This window comes from Rattus norvegicus, chromosome 7, assembly GCF_036323735.1.
Source record: "Rattus norvegicus strain BN/NHsdMcwi chromosome 7, GRCr8, whole genome shotgun sequence".
Taxonomy (NCBI): domain Eukaryota; kingdom Metazoa; phylum Chordata; class Mammalia; order Rodentia; family Muridae; genus Rattus; species Rattus norvegicus.
In genome coordinates, this window is record NC_086025.1 from 44,713,967 (window position 1) to 44,730,695 (window position 16,729).

Consider the following 16,729-nt stretch of genomic DNA (forward strand, 5'->3'; position numbering starts at 1 on the left):
CAGGGTCATTCCCAGTATGCCCATGGGAGCTGACAACCATATGTAAGTCCAGTCCCAGGGGATCCAACCTCTTTGGGCCTTTGCTGGTACTATACATGTGTGGTGTTCAGCCATACATGGAGGCAAAATACCCATTCACATAAATAAAAATATAGTTAAAACAATGTTAAGAATATAGCTTTTGATTTTGGTGCATCTACAATTCTGTCAAATGGGAAGTTGCTTTTTTGGTGTAAACAACACAGATCATTGTGGAACTATAAATTGCTCAATCACACAGAACTCCTCTTTTGTCAGCTTCTGTTGCTTAAGGTTTTAGATAGTTTCAAGTTCTGTTTCTTAATCTGAATAACTGATAGATCTGAACAATCGATCAGTATAGTACTAGATGACAGTTTTCCTAGCTTCCCATCATCCTTGTTTATTATTGATCCAGAAATGTTTTTCTCTCTGACCAAAATGATAATTATTTTAACATTCAAGTGTTGCTCCAAAAATATGTGAGCATGTGGGCAAGTTATTGCACTTCTGCAAGAGTGAATTTTCAGCCTTATATGTTTACATTCCTCTTTCCTATGTAATTATGTTGAATGAGACACAGGTAAAACTACAAGAAACTTTTTGTTCACGATTACAAGAAGCAAACAGATGGAGAATAGTAAATTCCATTAGAGAAGATCATGGGAAAAATGCCTCAAGGGTACTGAGAAATGTGAAAGAAATGTGGCAGTGAATGTCTGGATTGGAAATGTGAAGGGTACAGTTTAGCAAGCAACAGAAGGCCAGGACTTGCCCCTCTAGTCCAATTGCAATATTGTAACCAACTTCTGTACTTCTCTATTCCTAAACCAATTTGACTTAAGTCTAGATCAGTAGTTCTCAACCATGGGGGTCAAATGACCCTTTCACGGGGGTCACCTAGGACTATTTGAAAACATAGGTATTTACCTTACAATTCATAACAGTAGCAAAATCATAGTTATGAAGTAGCAACGGAAACAATTTTATGGTTGGAGGGGTCACTACAATATGTGGAACTGTATTAAAGGGCTACAGCATTATGGAAATTGAGAAGCACTGGTCCAGAAAAACAGAGGTAGTACTACAGGAAAGGTAATTTTTAACGTATGTTTAATTCAATGGGCAATGAAGAGTTACTGAAGAGATCAATGAAATTACCAGAGCTGTGTATGAGGGGCATACATATGACAAAAAGCTGTAGAGATTTACATAGTAAATAATATGGCTTGGTCAGGACCAAACATAATTCAGAAGAGGCAGCACACAATAGAAAGGATAATGAACAAGATATCTAAATACAAAGACTGTATCATCATTGACTGTGTGATACAATATAATACATAGATTACGGGAAATGAACTAGATATCTCAGTGCGAAGGCTGCACTGGCATTGGCCCTGTGAGGCAATCTAACTACACAGATCACCATAAACTGTTGTAGAAAATTTTCACCCCAATCCAGGATTTCTAGCCTTCCTCGATCATTCAGTTCCCTGATAAAACACACACACAATCTTTATATTTACAATAAGCCTTAATCGGCACTCAAGCTGGCCAGATATCTACCCTCTCTGTTATTAAAATCTACTTTCCTATTAATAACCCTGAGTTATTGCTTACGATGTTTTATTTGAGCTGCTTATAACTCTAATTGGTCAGTCCTCAGGGCCTGCTTTCATGGCTCACCTAATCCATAGCAGCTTGTCCTCCATTCGTCCCTCACCTTCCTTTCCGCATAGACCTCTTCTGACCCCAAGCCCAGGAGTCCTAAACTTTACCTATGTCTCTTTGTCCCAGTGATTGGCTGTTGGCATCTTTATTTACCAATCAGAAATAACTTGGGGGCAGGGTCACATGCACATGGTGTCATTTGGCTGTGTGTGCATACTCCAGGTCTTGGGGGCACACACTTAGCATTACAATAAACAGCAAGGCCAAACCTCAACAACAAACAATACCCAAGAGCATCTGCTTTGAGCACGGGTTAGTGTTCATGTGTGTGTAATAATTAAAAGCTGGTAGGAACAGAGGTGTGGTCATCTCCATGGTGGTCTCAATGTAACACAGCAGGGTATGGTGGAAATCATGGCTCCCTGTGACCATGAGGCTTTATGAGTGTGAAAGGGAAATAATAGAGCCTCATCATAAGAACTGTCACAAGATGAGTCAATTCTTATACATGTTTCAGAAAACTTCCTAGACTTGGTAGTGGTTCTACAAGGTTACTTATGACTCATATAATCATAACAGTTTGTTTTACATATAGATTCATAACACCATTTAAGTATATTCTTTAACAGTGTACAACTCTTTTAATAGACTATGGCATCGATACTAATCTGCTTACTGTCCATTAACTTTATGAACAAACTACACTCTGATGAATATATGTTCATGGGAATCTAGTGAGTAAATGCACCATCTCGGCTATGGAAACTCAGACATTATAAATATTCTGTAGCCATTAAATGCTCTTTCTGGAAAGTACTTGGACTCTGTCAAGTACCATATTTAATATTTAAAGTATCAGTTGTTTAATAGAAATACCTATGGAAATGGAATAAGTAAATAACAAGTGTAAATTAATAATTTTCTCACATTTAACTTGCACAACCATGCTAGCATGGAACTATAATATATTTGTGAAAAAAATCCATAGACATTTCATATGATTTATTCCAACAGCTCAATAGTATATAAAATTATTCACTTTTAATGATTATTAAATATTTGTTATTTCACAATTTCTAAAATGATACCTTTATTAAATGTAAAATAAAATTGTATGCAATTGTCATGTACCAAATGTTCCAGAATCCATGTACGTTGTGGAATAGTTAAATCCAAGTAATTACCAACTACAGTAGCACACATGGTGAGATACTTTTGTGGTGACTACAGCAAACACCCAAGATCTATATGTTGCCAGAATCTGATACATTATCAATTAAAGCCACTATGCTATTCTCATAAATCTATTGTGCAGCTTTGAAGGAAACATCTCCCTCTCCCTTTACCGTCTGAAGCACCCAATCCTCTTAGAACCACCTTTCCACACCTTCTCTGAGATTAACAACTTTGCTTCTGGATAAATGATCTTGTGTCTATGCTCATTAGGAAATATTTTAAATTAAAAAGAAACCTATACAGAATGAACGACTTTACTTGTAACTTAATCCATCAAATCCAATAATGCAGTCAAATGTCCTTCACATCAGAGAGAGGGAGAGGGAGAGAGAGAGAATTAGAAATGACTTGGGAATCCTTGTGTAGTTTCCCAATTACATTCTATGCAATCTCCTGAACTCTATCCTCCCTCACAGTAGAAGTTGTAACTTTTTCCACTCAAGAATTTATGTTTCCTTTAGGATGGTATGTCACAAGTTGTACATAAGTAACAGACAAACTTTAAATATCTTTTCAATATTTGATTGTCTGTTCTTTAATGTGTTCTACTTTATTTATTTATACAATTTACATGAAGTAAAATGCACTATAGTGTAATGCATTTTGCACATAGAGTTCCCCATAAACATTACCCCATCCAAGGAGAAACTGATTCATCATTCTTCACATTTCTTGTAACTTAAGAAATGTAACTTAAGAATTTTAACAGTTGGTACATTTAGTTTTTACATTACCCAGCTCACATAAACATTTGTTTTTCATATTATAAATTAGTTTGACATATCCCCAAACTACATACAAATCAGATATAAGTATTCTTATTTATCTATTTTGTTACCTGGGCCTGCTTTTGGAAATTCTCTATTCTTGAACTATTCATCAATAGTTTAGTAGTATTTTACTACCAAGTTACACTTCATTTCATAAATAAACCACAATTCTTTTGTCTATTGCCAGTGGTAAACACTTGATTTCTCTATTTTTTAGTTATTATAAATAAAGCTACCAAGATCAGTTAAGCAGGTCCTTTCTTGTAATTATAGTTTAATTTCTTTTCAATAAATCATAGGACTTGTGATGCATGTGTGTATGTGTGTATGTGTGTGTTTATGTGTGTGTGTATGTTTATGTGTGTGTGTATGTATGTGTGTGTGTATATGAGGAATGTTGGCTTTTCTAAATGTTTGTTTTTTATTTTTCTTGATAATTTCTAAAATATTAAAGTTTATGAACATTCCTTCTGTTCTGCAATGTGTAATATACTCTTAATTTTATAAATCCCAACATTGGATATTATAGTTTTCATCATTAAAAGCTTCTTCTTCTCCTCCTCTTCTCCTTGGTGTGTGTGTGTGTGAGGTGTATGGTGTGTGTGTGTGTGTGTGTGTGTGTGTGTATGCCACCCATCAAGTGTTTGGCAGGCTCATGATTTCTCTAGGTACTTAGTGCTCTAGAAGGCCCACCTCAGCTCCAGAACCAATGAACTGTGGTCATAAAGACTGGGTTACACAGTTCATTGCAGCTGTTATGGGTGGGAGATAACAGATAACAAAATTGGTGGATTGACTGTGAGCCTCATAGACAGAGCTCTAAAAAGAGTTCAGTATTTAACTGAAGATTTAGAAAAATCTGAATAAGTCTCTCTGTATCTGCAGATGAATTTCATCTAAACCCAGTCAGTTAGGAAGATTGATGAGGGCTTTGCTCTTTATGAGTTTAAAAGGCTGTTTGCAGAGATAAGGAGTGGGAAGGCAAGATCGGCAGAATTTACTCCATACACATATAAATTGATAAAGATTAAATCAAATTAATAAAAAGGAAAAATACCAATTTAACAAATATAGTCTCTTTATAATAGTCTTTTTATTTTCCAGTAACGTTCATATTCCCTGTCTATTATCAAACTTTCAACAGCTATATTAAAAATATTTTTTTATTTACTACATTTATCTGTCTTTGATGGTTAACATGATCAGCTATACAAGATCTAAAATAACCTAAAGGCAGGCCTCTGGCCACATTTTAGTTATTACCTATATAGGTTGACTGAGATGGGAATATTCACCCTGAAAGTAGGCAGCATGATCCTCTGAACTTGGGCCCTGGAGTATATACAAAGGAGAAAGCTAGCTGAGCACCAGCATTCACCATTCTCTGCTTTTGGTGGATACTGTGACCAGCTGCCTTCTCAGGTTCCTGCCGCCATGACTTAACCCACCAAGATGGACTGTACCCTCAAACTGTGAACCCAAGTAAGCTCTTTCTTCCTTAAACTGTGCGTCATGGCATTTCATCACAGCCAAAGAAAGGGTAAATAACATAGCATCTGGGCTTTATGATTTTTTTAAAATTTTATTTGTGTGCGTGTGCATATTTGCCTGTGTGTGCATGTGTGCACGTGAGTGCAGATGCCCACAGAGGCCAGAAATCTTAGGTTCCTGGATTGGAGATACAGCAGGATGAGTCTCCTGATATGGGTTCTGGGAATCAAACTTGGGTCCTCTGCAAGACAAGAAAGTATTCTTTTGAACGCTCAGTCATATATACAGCCCTACAGCATCTGTTTTATTAATGTGTCACGATTGTGGTTATTGATCACATGCATTTTCCTACATTAGGTAATTCATTGTTAGATGTCTTATGTTGTTAGTGAAACATTTTAAACTGTGTTTCATTGGCTTCTTAATTTAAAAAGGACTCGGGAGTTTTCCACTGTCATGTGTTTTATTTTGGTATTTCAAACTTTAGAATTTTGTTGGGGAAAGTCTAGTTTTACTAAGGGCTCAGATTTCTATTCAAGCCTCGGGTAATTTTCTACTCTTTCAAAAAACAGACTCAGAATTTTGAATTTAGAAAACAGTTTTAATAATTTACAAGTCAATTTTGAAAGAATTCATATGTCTCAAATATAGTCCTGTCTCCTAGAATGTGGTACGGTTTTTCATTAACATTAACGTATCGTGTTTCATCCCAGAGTGATGCATTTTCTGGAATAAAAGGCCTCATGGCTACAGTTATCCTTGTGTTGTTTTATTGTGGCTAGCAGAGAGTCTCTGTTCAGCTAACTGGACATTGGGACATGGCATAATTGTGCTTTTCCTTCATAATGGACATTTCACATCATTCAAGGCAGGCCATCTATGTGACTTAAAGAGATACCTGCAGAGAGCCATAGGATATTTTCAACTATGAGGATCTAGGGTTTAAATTCAACACTCACCTTTAAATGCGAACTAAGGGACAACAATTAATATTTTATTATCTTTAACTATTACATAGGACCTAGAAAAGCTTAAATGATTTGGTAAGGATTACATAGAATGATGATATAAATATTGTGAAAAGCTCTATAAAGCACCCAGTTGACTTTCCAATCTACAAATAACTTCAGCAAATATGACATTACATTGGAGTAGGATGTGGCTTTGCAAGCATAGTCTTATTAACAGAGGACAATGACATACTTGAAGACTTCCTACTACATTAGTTTTATTTTCAAAGGACAATATTTTAGCCATTTTTAACGTCAAGTTAAAGTCATCTAAAGTGAAAAATTTCTCAACTCGTTTTCCAAATCACAATTTTACACCATGTATGTGTCTAGATATTTTATTTAAATACAAACATTCCTTTAGCATGTTTTTGGTCACTCGTTTATGAAGATATCCATGGTCTTATTCAGTAGAAATCAAATTCATGTGTTAGCATTTTCTATTCAATCTGTCCATGTGAAACATATAAACAAATATGAAACCATAATCATAAAATTCAATACAATCCTTAAATAGGATGTTTAGCCTTATTGGTTATATTTTCAGTTTCTATTAATCGATAATTTATCTAGTTATGGGCTATAAACTTTTCACATGTCCAACATTTTGTAGTTCTACACTGGATACTATTAATGTGATATCGTTAAAGTTTTTCTTGGCTTATTAATTAAAATAAATATCAAAAGTTTTATTTTCTTCGTTATAATGTGGTCTATTTTTACATTACAGATAAGACAGCCTGAAAAGAGCTAACTCTGTAAAGTTTATTTTATGTTTCAAAACATTTCATGTGTATAATCATAAACATTAGACTATCTCCAGAAGTAGATACACTAGATGCTTTACTCCCTGGAAACTGCATATTCAACAAATCATTTATCCTCAAATACTCTTTATTTTAAAAAGATAGGTATTTTGTTGAGTTTATGCCTAACAACGTTAAAGTTTCAATTATTAGTATCATTTACTTGAGTAGTTCAAGTCATTTTGCACTCCAATTCTCTTAAAAACGTTACTTTGAATTTCCTGAAAGACCTTGTAAATAGACTTGGTTATCCCAATGACTGCACGAGCTTACCAGATACTCTGCTGGACAGAAATTCCATTTTAAAATTCAAGTGTTTGGTGTAGTTTGCAGAGTGTGGCTTGTCCTTTCATGCAGAGGTCAAAGTTTAATTAGTATTTTTGCAAAAGACTGATTATGTACGTTTCCTATAAAGTAACAGGGAAAAAACGGTGCATTTAAGTGCAGCGTGAAAGGCACTACCCACAGCTGCTCCGGTCTCTGGCGAACCATTCAGAGAGGCTCCAGTTTCATTTGCCTCCTATGAAACACATGTTGCTCATTTACTGTACAAATGTGTCGATGAACTTTGACAAACTGGATCTAAAAAGGCTACAGGTGTTCATTTTAATTCACACTCAGTAGCCACCTGTAGAACTACTATCTACATGGGCCCTTCCACAATCTAATTAGGAAGCCATTTGTCTATCCATCTACTCCCGGTTAAAATCTCTTGATGTATTACTAAGCTGTGCAGATATAACAACTTGCATATTGTTTTCTGGTGAAGAATTCAAGTCCTTTTGAAAATCATCTTCACTAATTTGTAGGAGATCTGAAACTATTCTAGCCACACTGTCTTCTATAGATTCACTCTTATTTAGAATATGGGTTGAGGTGGACGGTGATATACTTGGAGTATAAGCAAAAGTGATTCTCATGACTCTCTTATTTTCAGCGAAGAGGCTTTCCATTTTAAAATAATCTGCAGGTGACTTACTAAGATGTTACAGCTCAGTCAGAGCCGTTATAGAAGAGAGCTGGTATTACTCAGTTGCTTTGTGAACACTCACATTTGAGCACACTGGGTAACCCAGGAAAGCTATTCTCATGAATCTATTTTTCAGATATCATAGAACATGATCTGGCCTTTGAACCAAATTATATATTTTTCTTTATTCTTACCACCATCACCATTATTATTTACTATATTTAAAAGTAAACCCAATCAGAACTTTTCATTGGCTACTTCCATAAACACAAAAACCCTGTTGCCTGCCATATATTACCAGGAGAGACTTTAGTGAGACTCGAACCTCTTAGACCTCTCCTCATTGTCATCATTGCTTTCTGTAACTTTCAATTGCATAAACATGCTGATTGGAGTTGGAGTTGCTATTCATTTGTCTATGCTTTTCGTAAAAAAAAACAGCATGCAAATTTCGAACTTATCGATACTGCTTTTTAGAATAAAATATTTAATTGCTTGGAATTCTATATCAATATTAATTTCTGAAGATGCCTTTGGAAGCAATTTTATGTGAATTACATGCAGCATATAAATTGCAATTATGTTGTTCTAATATAGAAATGATTTTATATTAATATGTAATATCTATAATATGATATAATTGTTGATGTCATAATACATATAAAATTTAATTAATATTTTAATCATGCTTCAAGGTAACCCAACTCATCAATATTCATTTCTATTAGTGCTCACATTGTCTGTATGCATAGTTCGGCAGAAATAAAGCACAAGGCATAGTTTTTATCACAGAATTAGGATAATGGATACTATTTAGTTATTACGAATTTGACTCTTTGACAAAACAATTTCGTACAGTTAAATTATGTACATTATTATGCAGAGAGAAGGGAGTTAAAATGATTTTATATTTTAAATGTCTGATTTGCTCCAGCCTTGTGAATTTCTTTAAGTCGTACTAAGTATTCTTCCTCAGATATGACGTCAGGTTATTCAGTGTCATCTATGAGGAAGTTTCTGTTGTCACCACAGAGGCATGCCATTCATCAGCTTCCACACGTGCGACAGACACACTGAAGGGCTTTACTGTCTTTTTTATACATTTCTACTCAGAAACTCTTCAAAACTGTTAGTGTTGAGTGTAAATCTGGCTGACAAGGACTCTGATTCACTCGACTCTGTATTCCAAAACAAGAGTGGGTGCAACCTGTGCCTGTTGGTGTGCCAGTGTAGGCAGGCTAGAATGGTACTGCATAACTTCCTATGTGAGGCTGTACTTTGAAATTTTCTTTTTCTTTTTGCAAACTTGAGATCACAGTACTATTTAAATAGCCTAAAGTTTTCTCGGAGAGCTACTGTGTGCAGAATAAAGGGCGAGCGGTCTCTGCAGTGTCACGAGGTTACTGTTCAGCTGTTCGGGATCAGTAGATGATATCTCGACACTCATAAAACAGAGGATTCAAAACCCAGGGGCGTGCGTGGAAGTGCAGATCATTATGACAGTCTTGGAAGTCGTCCATAAGAAACATCAGCAGCCTGGAGGCCAAAATAACACTACCAAATTAACATCTACAGCTTTTGTTCAAAGTGAAACCCAATACGTAGGGAAAATGTATTCTGAAACAAGTACGCTATGAAATAATCATAATTTTATATTTGGCTTATTTCAAGAAGACTTGAGGACCTCGAAAATTTGTATGATGTATTTTCTTAAACATTTTAATTACATAATATTTAATTCTATATAAAACAAATGACTATCTTATATGAGCATTTTCCTACAACCATCCGTCCATAAAACAGTCAGCCCAGTCAGTGAGGCATGGTCCGGGAAGCATAAAGATTTCCTTTGCCCAGTCCAATTCAGAAGCAAGAGGGATAATGTTGGCTCCTGGGATCTGAAAATTCTATCCTCCTGTTGTAATCTTTGGTCCAAATTTTACATGGTAGTTTCTTCCCATTCAAGCTCAACATCACCTACAGCAGATAGTAAAATGTCAAAGACAGTTGTAGTTAACAGTGCAAAGGTATTTTGGGGGTTATACTTATATCATTTCTGCCTTCCTTATTGGCCCTCAACATCCCACCCCACCCCCACATACTTCCTTTGCTTTTTTTTTTCAAATTCATGGCCTCTTTTCCCCCACCATGAATTGTTGGATTTTTTTTTTTTTTTTTGGTTCTTTTTTTCGGAGCTGGGGACCGAACCCAGGGCCTTGCGCTTCCTAAGCAATCGCTCTACCACTGAGCTAAATCCCCAACCCCTGAATTGTTGGATTTTTAATGGTAAAACATGATCAAGACTGCAAAAGCTATTATCTCACCGTAGGTATTAATGAAATAAAAAACACGATATAGGTACTCAACTAGCTTCTCCGACATTTTAGTAATTGTAGTTATGCTGAAGTTAACAGTCCTGCCGTAGACAGTAAACTAGTGAATTGTGTGTGCCCTGTGTCTGCCCACCTTCCATGGCATCCAAAGAGTCCATCTTCTGAAGTGTGGAGTAGTTAACAAAACAGACGGGCTGATGACCTCCTTTATTTGATAAAAGATCCAGAATGCACTGGTGTAAGAAGATGTACTGTGCCTGGACAACAAAGGAAAAAACACTGACGTGAACGACAGGGTGTCGATGTTTCTTATAAAGTAGGTTATAGGTTATCATGGAAGATGGACTGAATCTGACACATGTGGAGTTAGAAACAGAATTATAGTTTACAAATTATTTTCTTCTTTTCCATCATAAGATTTTGCCAATTCATGTGGCTTCTTAATGGCTCAAGAGGCTGTTTCATTAGATAGTTGCCACTAAATACCAAGTATTAATATATTCTGTCTTGGCGTATGAAAAAGCAGCTGTGTGCTGTATGAAATATCTACATTTCAGCTTCCTTTTTCCAAAAAGACACAATTTGGTCATTTCTGCGTATTTAAAAATACCTTTCTTTTAAAGACAAATATTATATTTACTTGTGAATGTTATGAGTGAGCATTTTCATGTACCAAATAACACTTTTAAAATATATTTGGTAATTCTGCTAATCACTGGGACATTGGTCTGGCCCAATGCCAAAGACTGTTTCTTAATTTGTGAGTACTGGTTGGCCATTGAAGTATCTTAACACATGAGCACCGGACAAAGATTTCTAATGTTCCAACTGCAAGACTGAACCCAGTATCATGGTTAAAGCCAATGCCAACCTGTTGGCATTGCCGCAACGTTGTTGAGACTATGAAAGTATCTATTTTAACCTGTGCCTACTCTTCCCTACAGAATATACCTGGTATTAAAAGAATTATCATTAAATGTCTTAGTAAATATGTATAAAGCTGATTTTGAGAAAACTCTTAAAAATGATAACTTTAAATGGTTAACATTCATATCAGTTAACGTAATGTTTTGAAATGCTTTTGGAAGTTTTCCAGCGGAGTTTCTCTGCTGGAATTTTTTTTTTTACCACTATTAGCAATATGTATTTCTTTGTGGACTCCAAAACCTTTCCAGTAAAGCTTCACCACCAGAAGGGCATCTCTATGAGAACGCTTTGATATTTAGTGCTAAATTCCAATCGGCAATAACAGTTCCTGGAGCACAGCAATTGTGTAATAAATATTTGTTTGCTTGATCTCATTTGAGTTTTGCAGCTACCCAATTTTTACCATTTGAGGGCAGATGTAATTTAGAGAACATGAAAAAGTCATTAGAGATCAAGTTTCGTACTCACAGATGATCAAATTGTCTTTGGCTTTGTTAAGATATGAAGTCCAGTCAGGGAATACCAATTCTACCAAGTTTTTCAGGATGTCCCATGTCATAACGACTATGTTCCTCAAACTTATAGGATGAAGTGAATAACATTATTAATAGAAATCAACACAACACACTTATTTTAAAAAATGATTTATGCTCATGAATTTTTGGATCTTTCAAAAGCACACTTGATCTTGAAGTCGCATTTGATATTGGAGGCTTTGAGCTGTCAGGAACTCATCTTCCCTGCTAGAGATAATGATGACTGGAAACTCTGCCGGGAGAGCAAGCCAAGCTATGAGACGGTCCTGTGGGCTCCAAGAACCTTCTTGTGTGTTATTGCCAAGAAGCAGGGAAATGTCATGAAAATTGGTGTTTCTACCTTTAACAACCATACTATACCACCTTAAGAATTTATTTCTTTTCCTGATGCTCAATTCCCTGGTTCCAGGAATCACAAAACCTGTGCTGGGAGATTTAAAGGACATAACACACATAAAATATGTACCAAAAGTATCATCAGTTATTTTTCCTTCTACCGTATGAGTTTATGCCAGCTAACTTCCAGGAGAACTCAAAGCAGGAAAGAAACTAATCCACATCGACCATTAATCAAGGCATCAAGAGTATTTCAGGATGTAATGATGCTTCAGATCCTTCTCTCAGAGCGGCCATTTGGATGTCTCTTTCTCTTAGCTATGATCTGGGTCCCTTTGGTGACTTTCAGTGGCAGGATGTCGCTGAGCTTCCTGCCTTCCTACTCCTATATTCACTTACTGCAGTGCATGCCAAACGGGACCATCCCTCAGAGAAACTGAAATCACTCCTCGGTGCAACAGAAGAAGATAAGCCATGGCTCTTCAAGCAAGGCAACACCATTTTATAAGGACCGGAGACAGGATTTAGTCCTTCTTTCCTGTTGTTTTTTATTGCAGAGAAAAGCTAGATAGGGTAGACCGTCAGGTAACTAAGACAGATGAGAGCTTCGAAGCACTGATTTTCTGTAAGGGTGGGATGCAGGGAAATCTTGTAGGACACGCACTGCATCCTGGACATGATGCCTGGTGCTTTATAGATATTTGTTTTTACTCAGCGCTGATAGATAGCCCCCTTGTGTAAGTGATAAAGCTCGGTAAAGGAAAACAGCTCCAAGTCTCAGAGCCCAAAATCACTGGAGCTCGATTCTGAACTCAGTTCTGACTGTGAAACGTTCCATGTAAGTAATTGGGAAACTTTGAACACTCTGTTCACCTATCCAACCTGTGTTTACTCCAGCTGGCTAACATATATGATGCAAGAAGTCCATAACATATATCAAGTACTAAACTGGGACTATTTTTTTTAATTGTTCTTGATTGAACACACTGTTCACAAAGTTGCAAAGTCTGGCAAGTGATTCAATGCTTCTTGTTTGAAGAAGGAATCCAGGAAACAATCAGGAATCCACTCTGTCCTAGGCAAGAGATCCAACTACTAATTCTGTCAATACTGTTCGATGCCAGTGTTTACCCTTAATTAAGGATTTGAGAAGAAAAGTGTTAGTTTGCTTTCTATCGTTATTTCTATTTTAAACTAAAATTAAGAGGGAAATTGAGCTTTTTATCATGGCTAAGAGTTTGGGTTGACATTGGAGTCCTTATAAGATCCCAGGATAAGGAGCAACCATCTGATTTGTAGGCCTTACTAGAAAATGCATATGCTGTCTTTTACCATAACAACATGTTATGATGGGGTGAAAGGCTCAGAAGGCTAAAGAGTTACAGACACTCAATGGCTGCGGAGGGAAAGGGAGTCAGTTTTCCTTAAGATTGCCAAAGTTTCATTGGTTATCTCTAAGCCCATGTTCACATACACACACAACACTAATTGGACTCAGAAGTGGTGTGTGTGTGTGTGTGTGTGTGTGTGTGTGTGTCTGTATATGTGTGTGTATGTATGTGTGTGCATGTGTGTATGTCTTTGCATGTGTGTATATGTGTGTATATGTGTGTATATGTGATTGTGGATAATAATTATAGAAAATGAGGATAGCATTTTAAAGAATTACTGAATTTAGAATTATAGAAAATAAATTTATGAGGACATGGTGGTGGGGATTTCATGTCTATAAATGTGTTACACACTGCGATAATAGTAAGTTTAAACTTGTCCAAAGTTGTTTTATCTAAATTAATCAGTGATGTAAAAATTAAACCAAATGAATAGTGCTTTTGAGTTTGGGGATCTGTGGACTATCTAGGTAGTAGACTCAGGAAGGCAGCTCATATCACGTGTCATTTCCTGTCTCTGGAGCAGTTTGAGGGAAGACTGGTACTTAACCCACTTGCTCCCCCATCAGCACACACACAAGGGGATGGATATGGGCGTGATCTAGTTTTAGCTAGCTGGTCCTTCCAGAATTGGAGTGGCAGTGAATGATCCCTACAAAACACTAGAGGTTAAAACATATAGTTTACATACAAGCTCCAATGAACAATGGCATTTTTTGAGCTTCTAAAGCAATATTGTACCGTATCACAAGGTAAAAATAACAGCACCATTAACATTAATACTATAATAAGACACGCAAAAAACTTATAACTTCTTCTTAAACCTTTATTTTATTCAATATGTATGAATATTTCCTCCCTATATGTCTGCACACGAAGTGTGTTCAGTGCCCAAGGAAATCCTAAAAAGGTGTTGGCTTCTCTGAAACTTGAGTTACAGAAGGTTGTAGGTGCTTGGAATTGAGTCCATGGCCTCCACAGTCAGTGCTCTTAACTGCCGATCCATCTCATTATAACTAACTTAAAGTATGCTTAAGGAATATTCTTCCATATTGTTTCTCTTAAGAAACTATGTGCTTATATGAAACCCAAACGATTGCGATTGGCATAAGCTTTAGAGAAGTGTTCCCTCCCTACTTGCTCTTTCATGGTTTATAATTTCTTACTTTGCTCAGACTTCGTTATTCACATAAGTGAATAATTTATTTGTGGAAAACAGAAATAACTTGTGCTGGATTTAAATACTTAAAACATTTCTCCCAATAAGTGCTGGGCATCTGAGGCCGATGGCATCAGTTTCCTAAGACAGGTAATGCAACATGGCGTAGCATCACATCTCTGCGGTCCAAAAATACTGAGAGTCACCCCAAGTGGTAGAAATGTTGCAAAAAATAAACCTTCATGTGGTATTGTCAACGCACAGTCGCTTAAGGGCTCTGAGACCTTCTGCATTCAAAAGTCGGTTCCTTCCTCACACTTAGCAACAGCTCTGATTTCTCGGATTTTGAGAAGTTTGGTAACACTGGTATTTCAGCTTATACTTTGGAAAACATGGATGTGAAAGATCTTTGCATTTACTGGTAGAAAAATCTGGTATTTATATCGTGTATAAAGTCCAGCGAAGAGAAATAGACTGGAGCACCTTGTATGTTTTAGTTAAAGAGATGAAAAGTTGAATCTTAGTTTTAACTGCTTGGAATATCACTTCCCTTCTGGGAACTACTGCTTCCTTGCATATAAAATAGAGCCAGTAAAACCTAGACTGATATTTGGAGACTACATGAAACAATATATGTAAAGGATCTGATATGCTACTAGGGACATAACAGGCATCTTGTGACCATTGGTCTCATTTCCATTATACTGTGTAGTTCATTAATGATAAAAAAACTGTATTATAGCTATCTTATCCAAATTAGTAAGTAAAAATTACTAGTTATTCAGCTGATAACACACTGCAATAATCACTAATACTAATATGTGACAGACATAAATTCATACAAATGAAATACACATGAAAACTCATTAAACTCAATATTTTAGTCATTTTCTTCCAACTGTAGCTTTTAGCGCATTTTGAAGAAATCTCTTTGAATTTATTTCCTACACTTTTCAAAGTCGCTAAGTGTTAAGTACTAAGCTGCATTGTAAGTTGTTTTTTTACACACCCACCAGCAGCCCTAATTAGGATGTACAGTCAGTGAAAGTACCCAGGCATATCTTTAGTCCTCCTATAATCTTCACCTTCTTCCCCTCATTTGACGTTTATAATAGAGGAAAACAGTTTGTCACGATGCGGGCTGTGTCAGGAAGAGGCTCCCTTGTATACATGCTAGGGCTGGCAACCAAGAATTGAGTGTCAGCTGAGGTATCTTACCAGGTTCTGCACCATGCACATTCTCTCGCTCCTCAGTTCAGCTACTAGTCCATATATGTCCACAAAGTCATGGTCATTTATGTGCTGTGTTAAGTGGTCCAGAGCAATGAAAACTCCTGTTCTTCCAACCCCAGCGCTGAAAGGAGGACAAGATTGTGGGGGCATTTGTCAGCAAAGGCTGAGTCATGTTGGTAGTGTAGACAACAGTGATGTATGATACAGATACATTCTGAGAAAATCTCTCTTCTTATCTGGGGCTTACGTTGTTATTTGGAGAGTCTCTGGATATTGATCTTTATCAAGATTGATATTGATATTTATCAAAAAGATATTGATATTTATCAAAACTATGTTTAGGTAAAGGAAAATGCTTTGTTCTGTTGCTTTTTATCAGAAACACACACACACATGCCAACTGATGGGCTGGGGTTTTTAAACGATTTAGAGGCTTCTGTACTGAAAGAGATTTAACTTTGCTTTGCGACACATGAACCTGTCACTACTCTTCAGCCATTTGGACTTTTAGTAAGCTCCATTCTGGTTTATCCTAGCCAATAAAATGCTTAGAAGTTATAATCTGAGATGAATCGAAATCCATCTTCTATAAGAAAATGAAATCGCATCATGAATACAGCAAGGTGTCATCAGACAGTAGAGCACTCCAAGCATTTGATGACGTCCATAGCATCTTACTCACCTGCAATGCACAACCATAGGGGTGGTGTCATGTGCTCTGCTTGTTCGCACCAACTTCACAAAGTGAATCAAAGGGGTGGTGTTTTCAGGAACCCCATGCTCAGGCCAACCAGTGAAGTTACACTGCCGGACAGTCATGCAGTCTCCATGCTAGACAA

At 36.5% G+C, this 16,729-nt stretch overlaps 1 protein-coding gene and 1 long non-coding RNA gene across 6 annotated transcripts in view; one reads left to right on the forward strand and one right to left on the reverse strand.

The window, feature by feature from the left end:
- The window catches only part of LOC120093580 (uncharacterized), a 201,325-nt gene that overhangs the window by 12,252 nt on the left and 172,344 nt on the right, over nucleotides 1–16,729 (forward strand). The window lies entirely within an intron of this gene.
- The window catches only part of Ptprq (protein tyrosine phosphatase, receptor type, Q), a 182,376-nt gene continuing 172,596 nt past the window's right edge, over nucleotides 6,950–16,729 (reverse strand). Inside the window, exons 42-45 of the mRNA NM_022925.2 lie at nucleotides 16,573–16,721; nucleotides 15,876–16,011; nucleotides 10,442–10,565; nucleotides 6,950–9,952 (exon numbers count right to left, since the gene is read on the reverse strand). Coding sequence (NP_075214.2) covers nucleotides 9,915–9,952; nucleotides 10,442–10,565; nucleotides 15,876–16,011; nucleotides 16,573–16,721 — 447 coding nt within the window. The 3' untranslated portion in view covers nucleotides 6,950–9,914. The remainder of the gene's footprint in view (nucleotides 9,953–10,441; nucleotides 10,566–15,875; nucleotides 16,012–16,572; nucleotides 16,722–16,729) is intronic.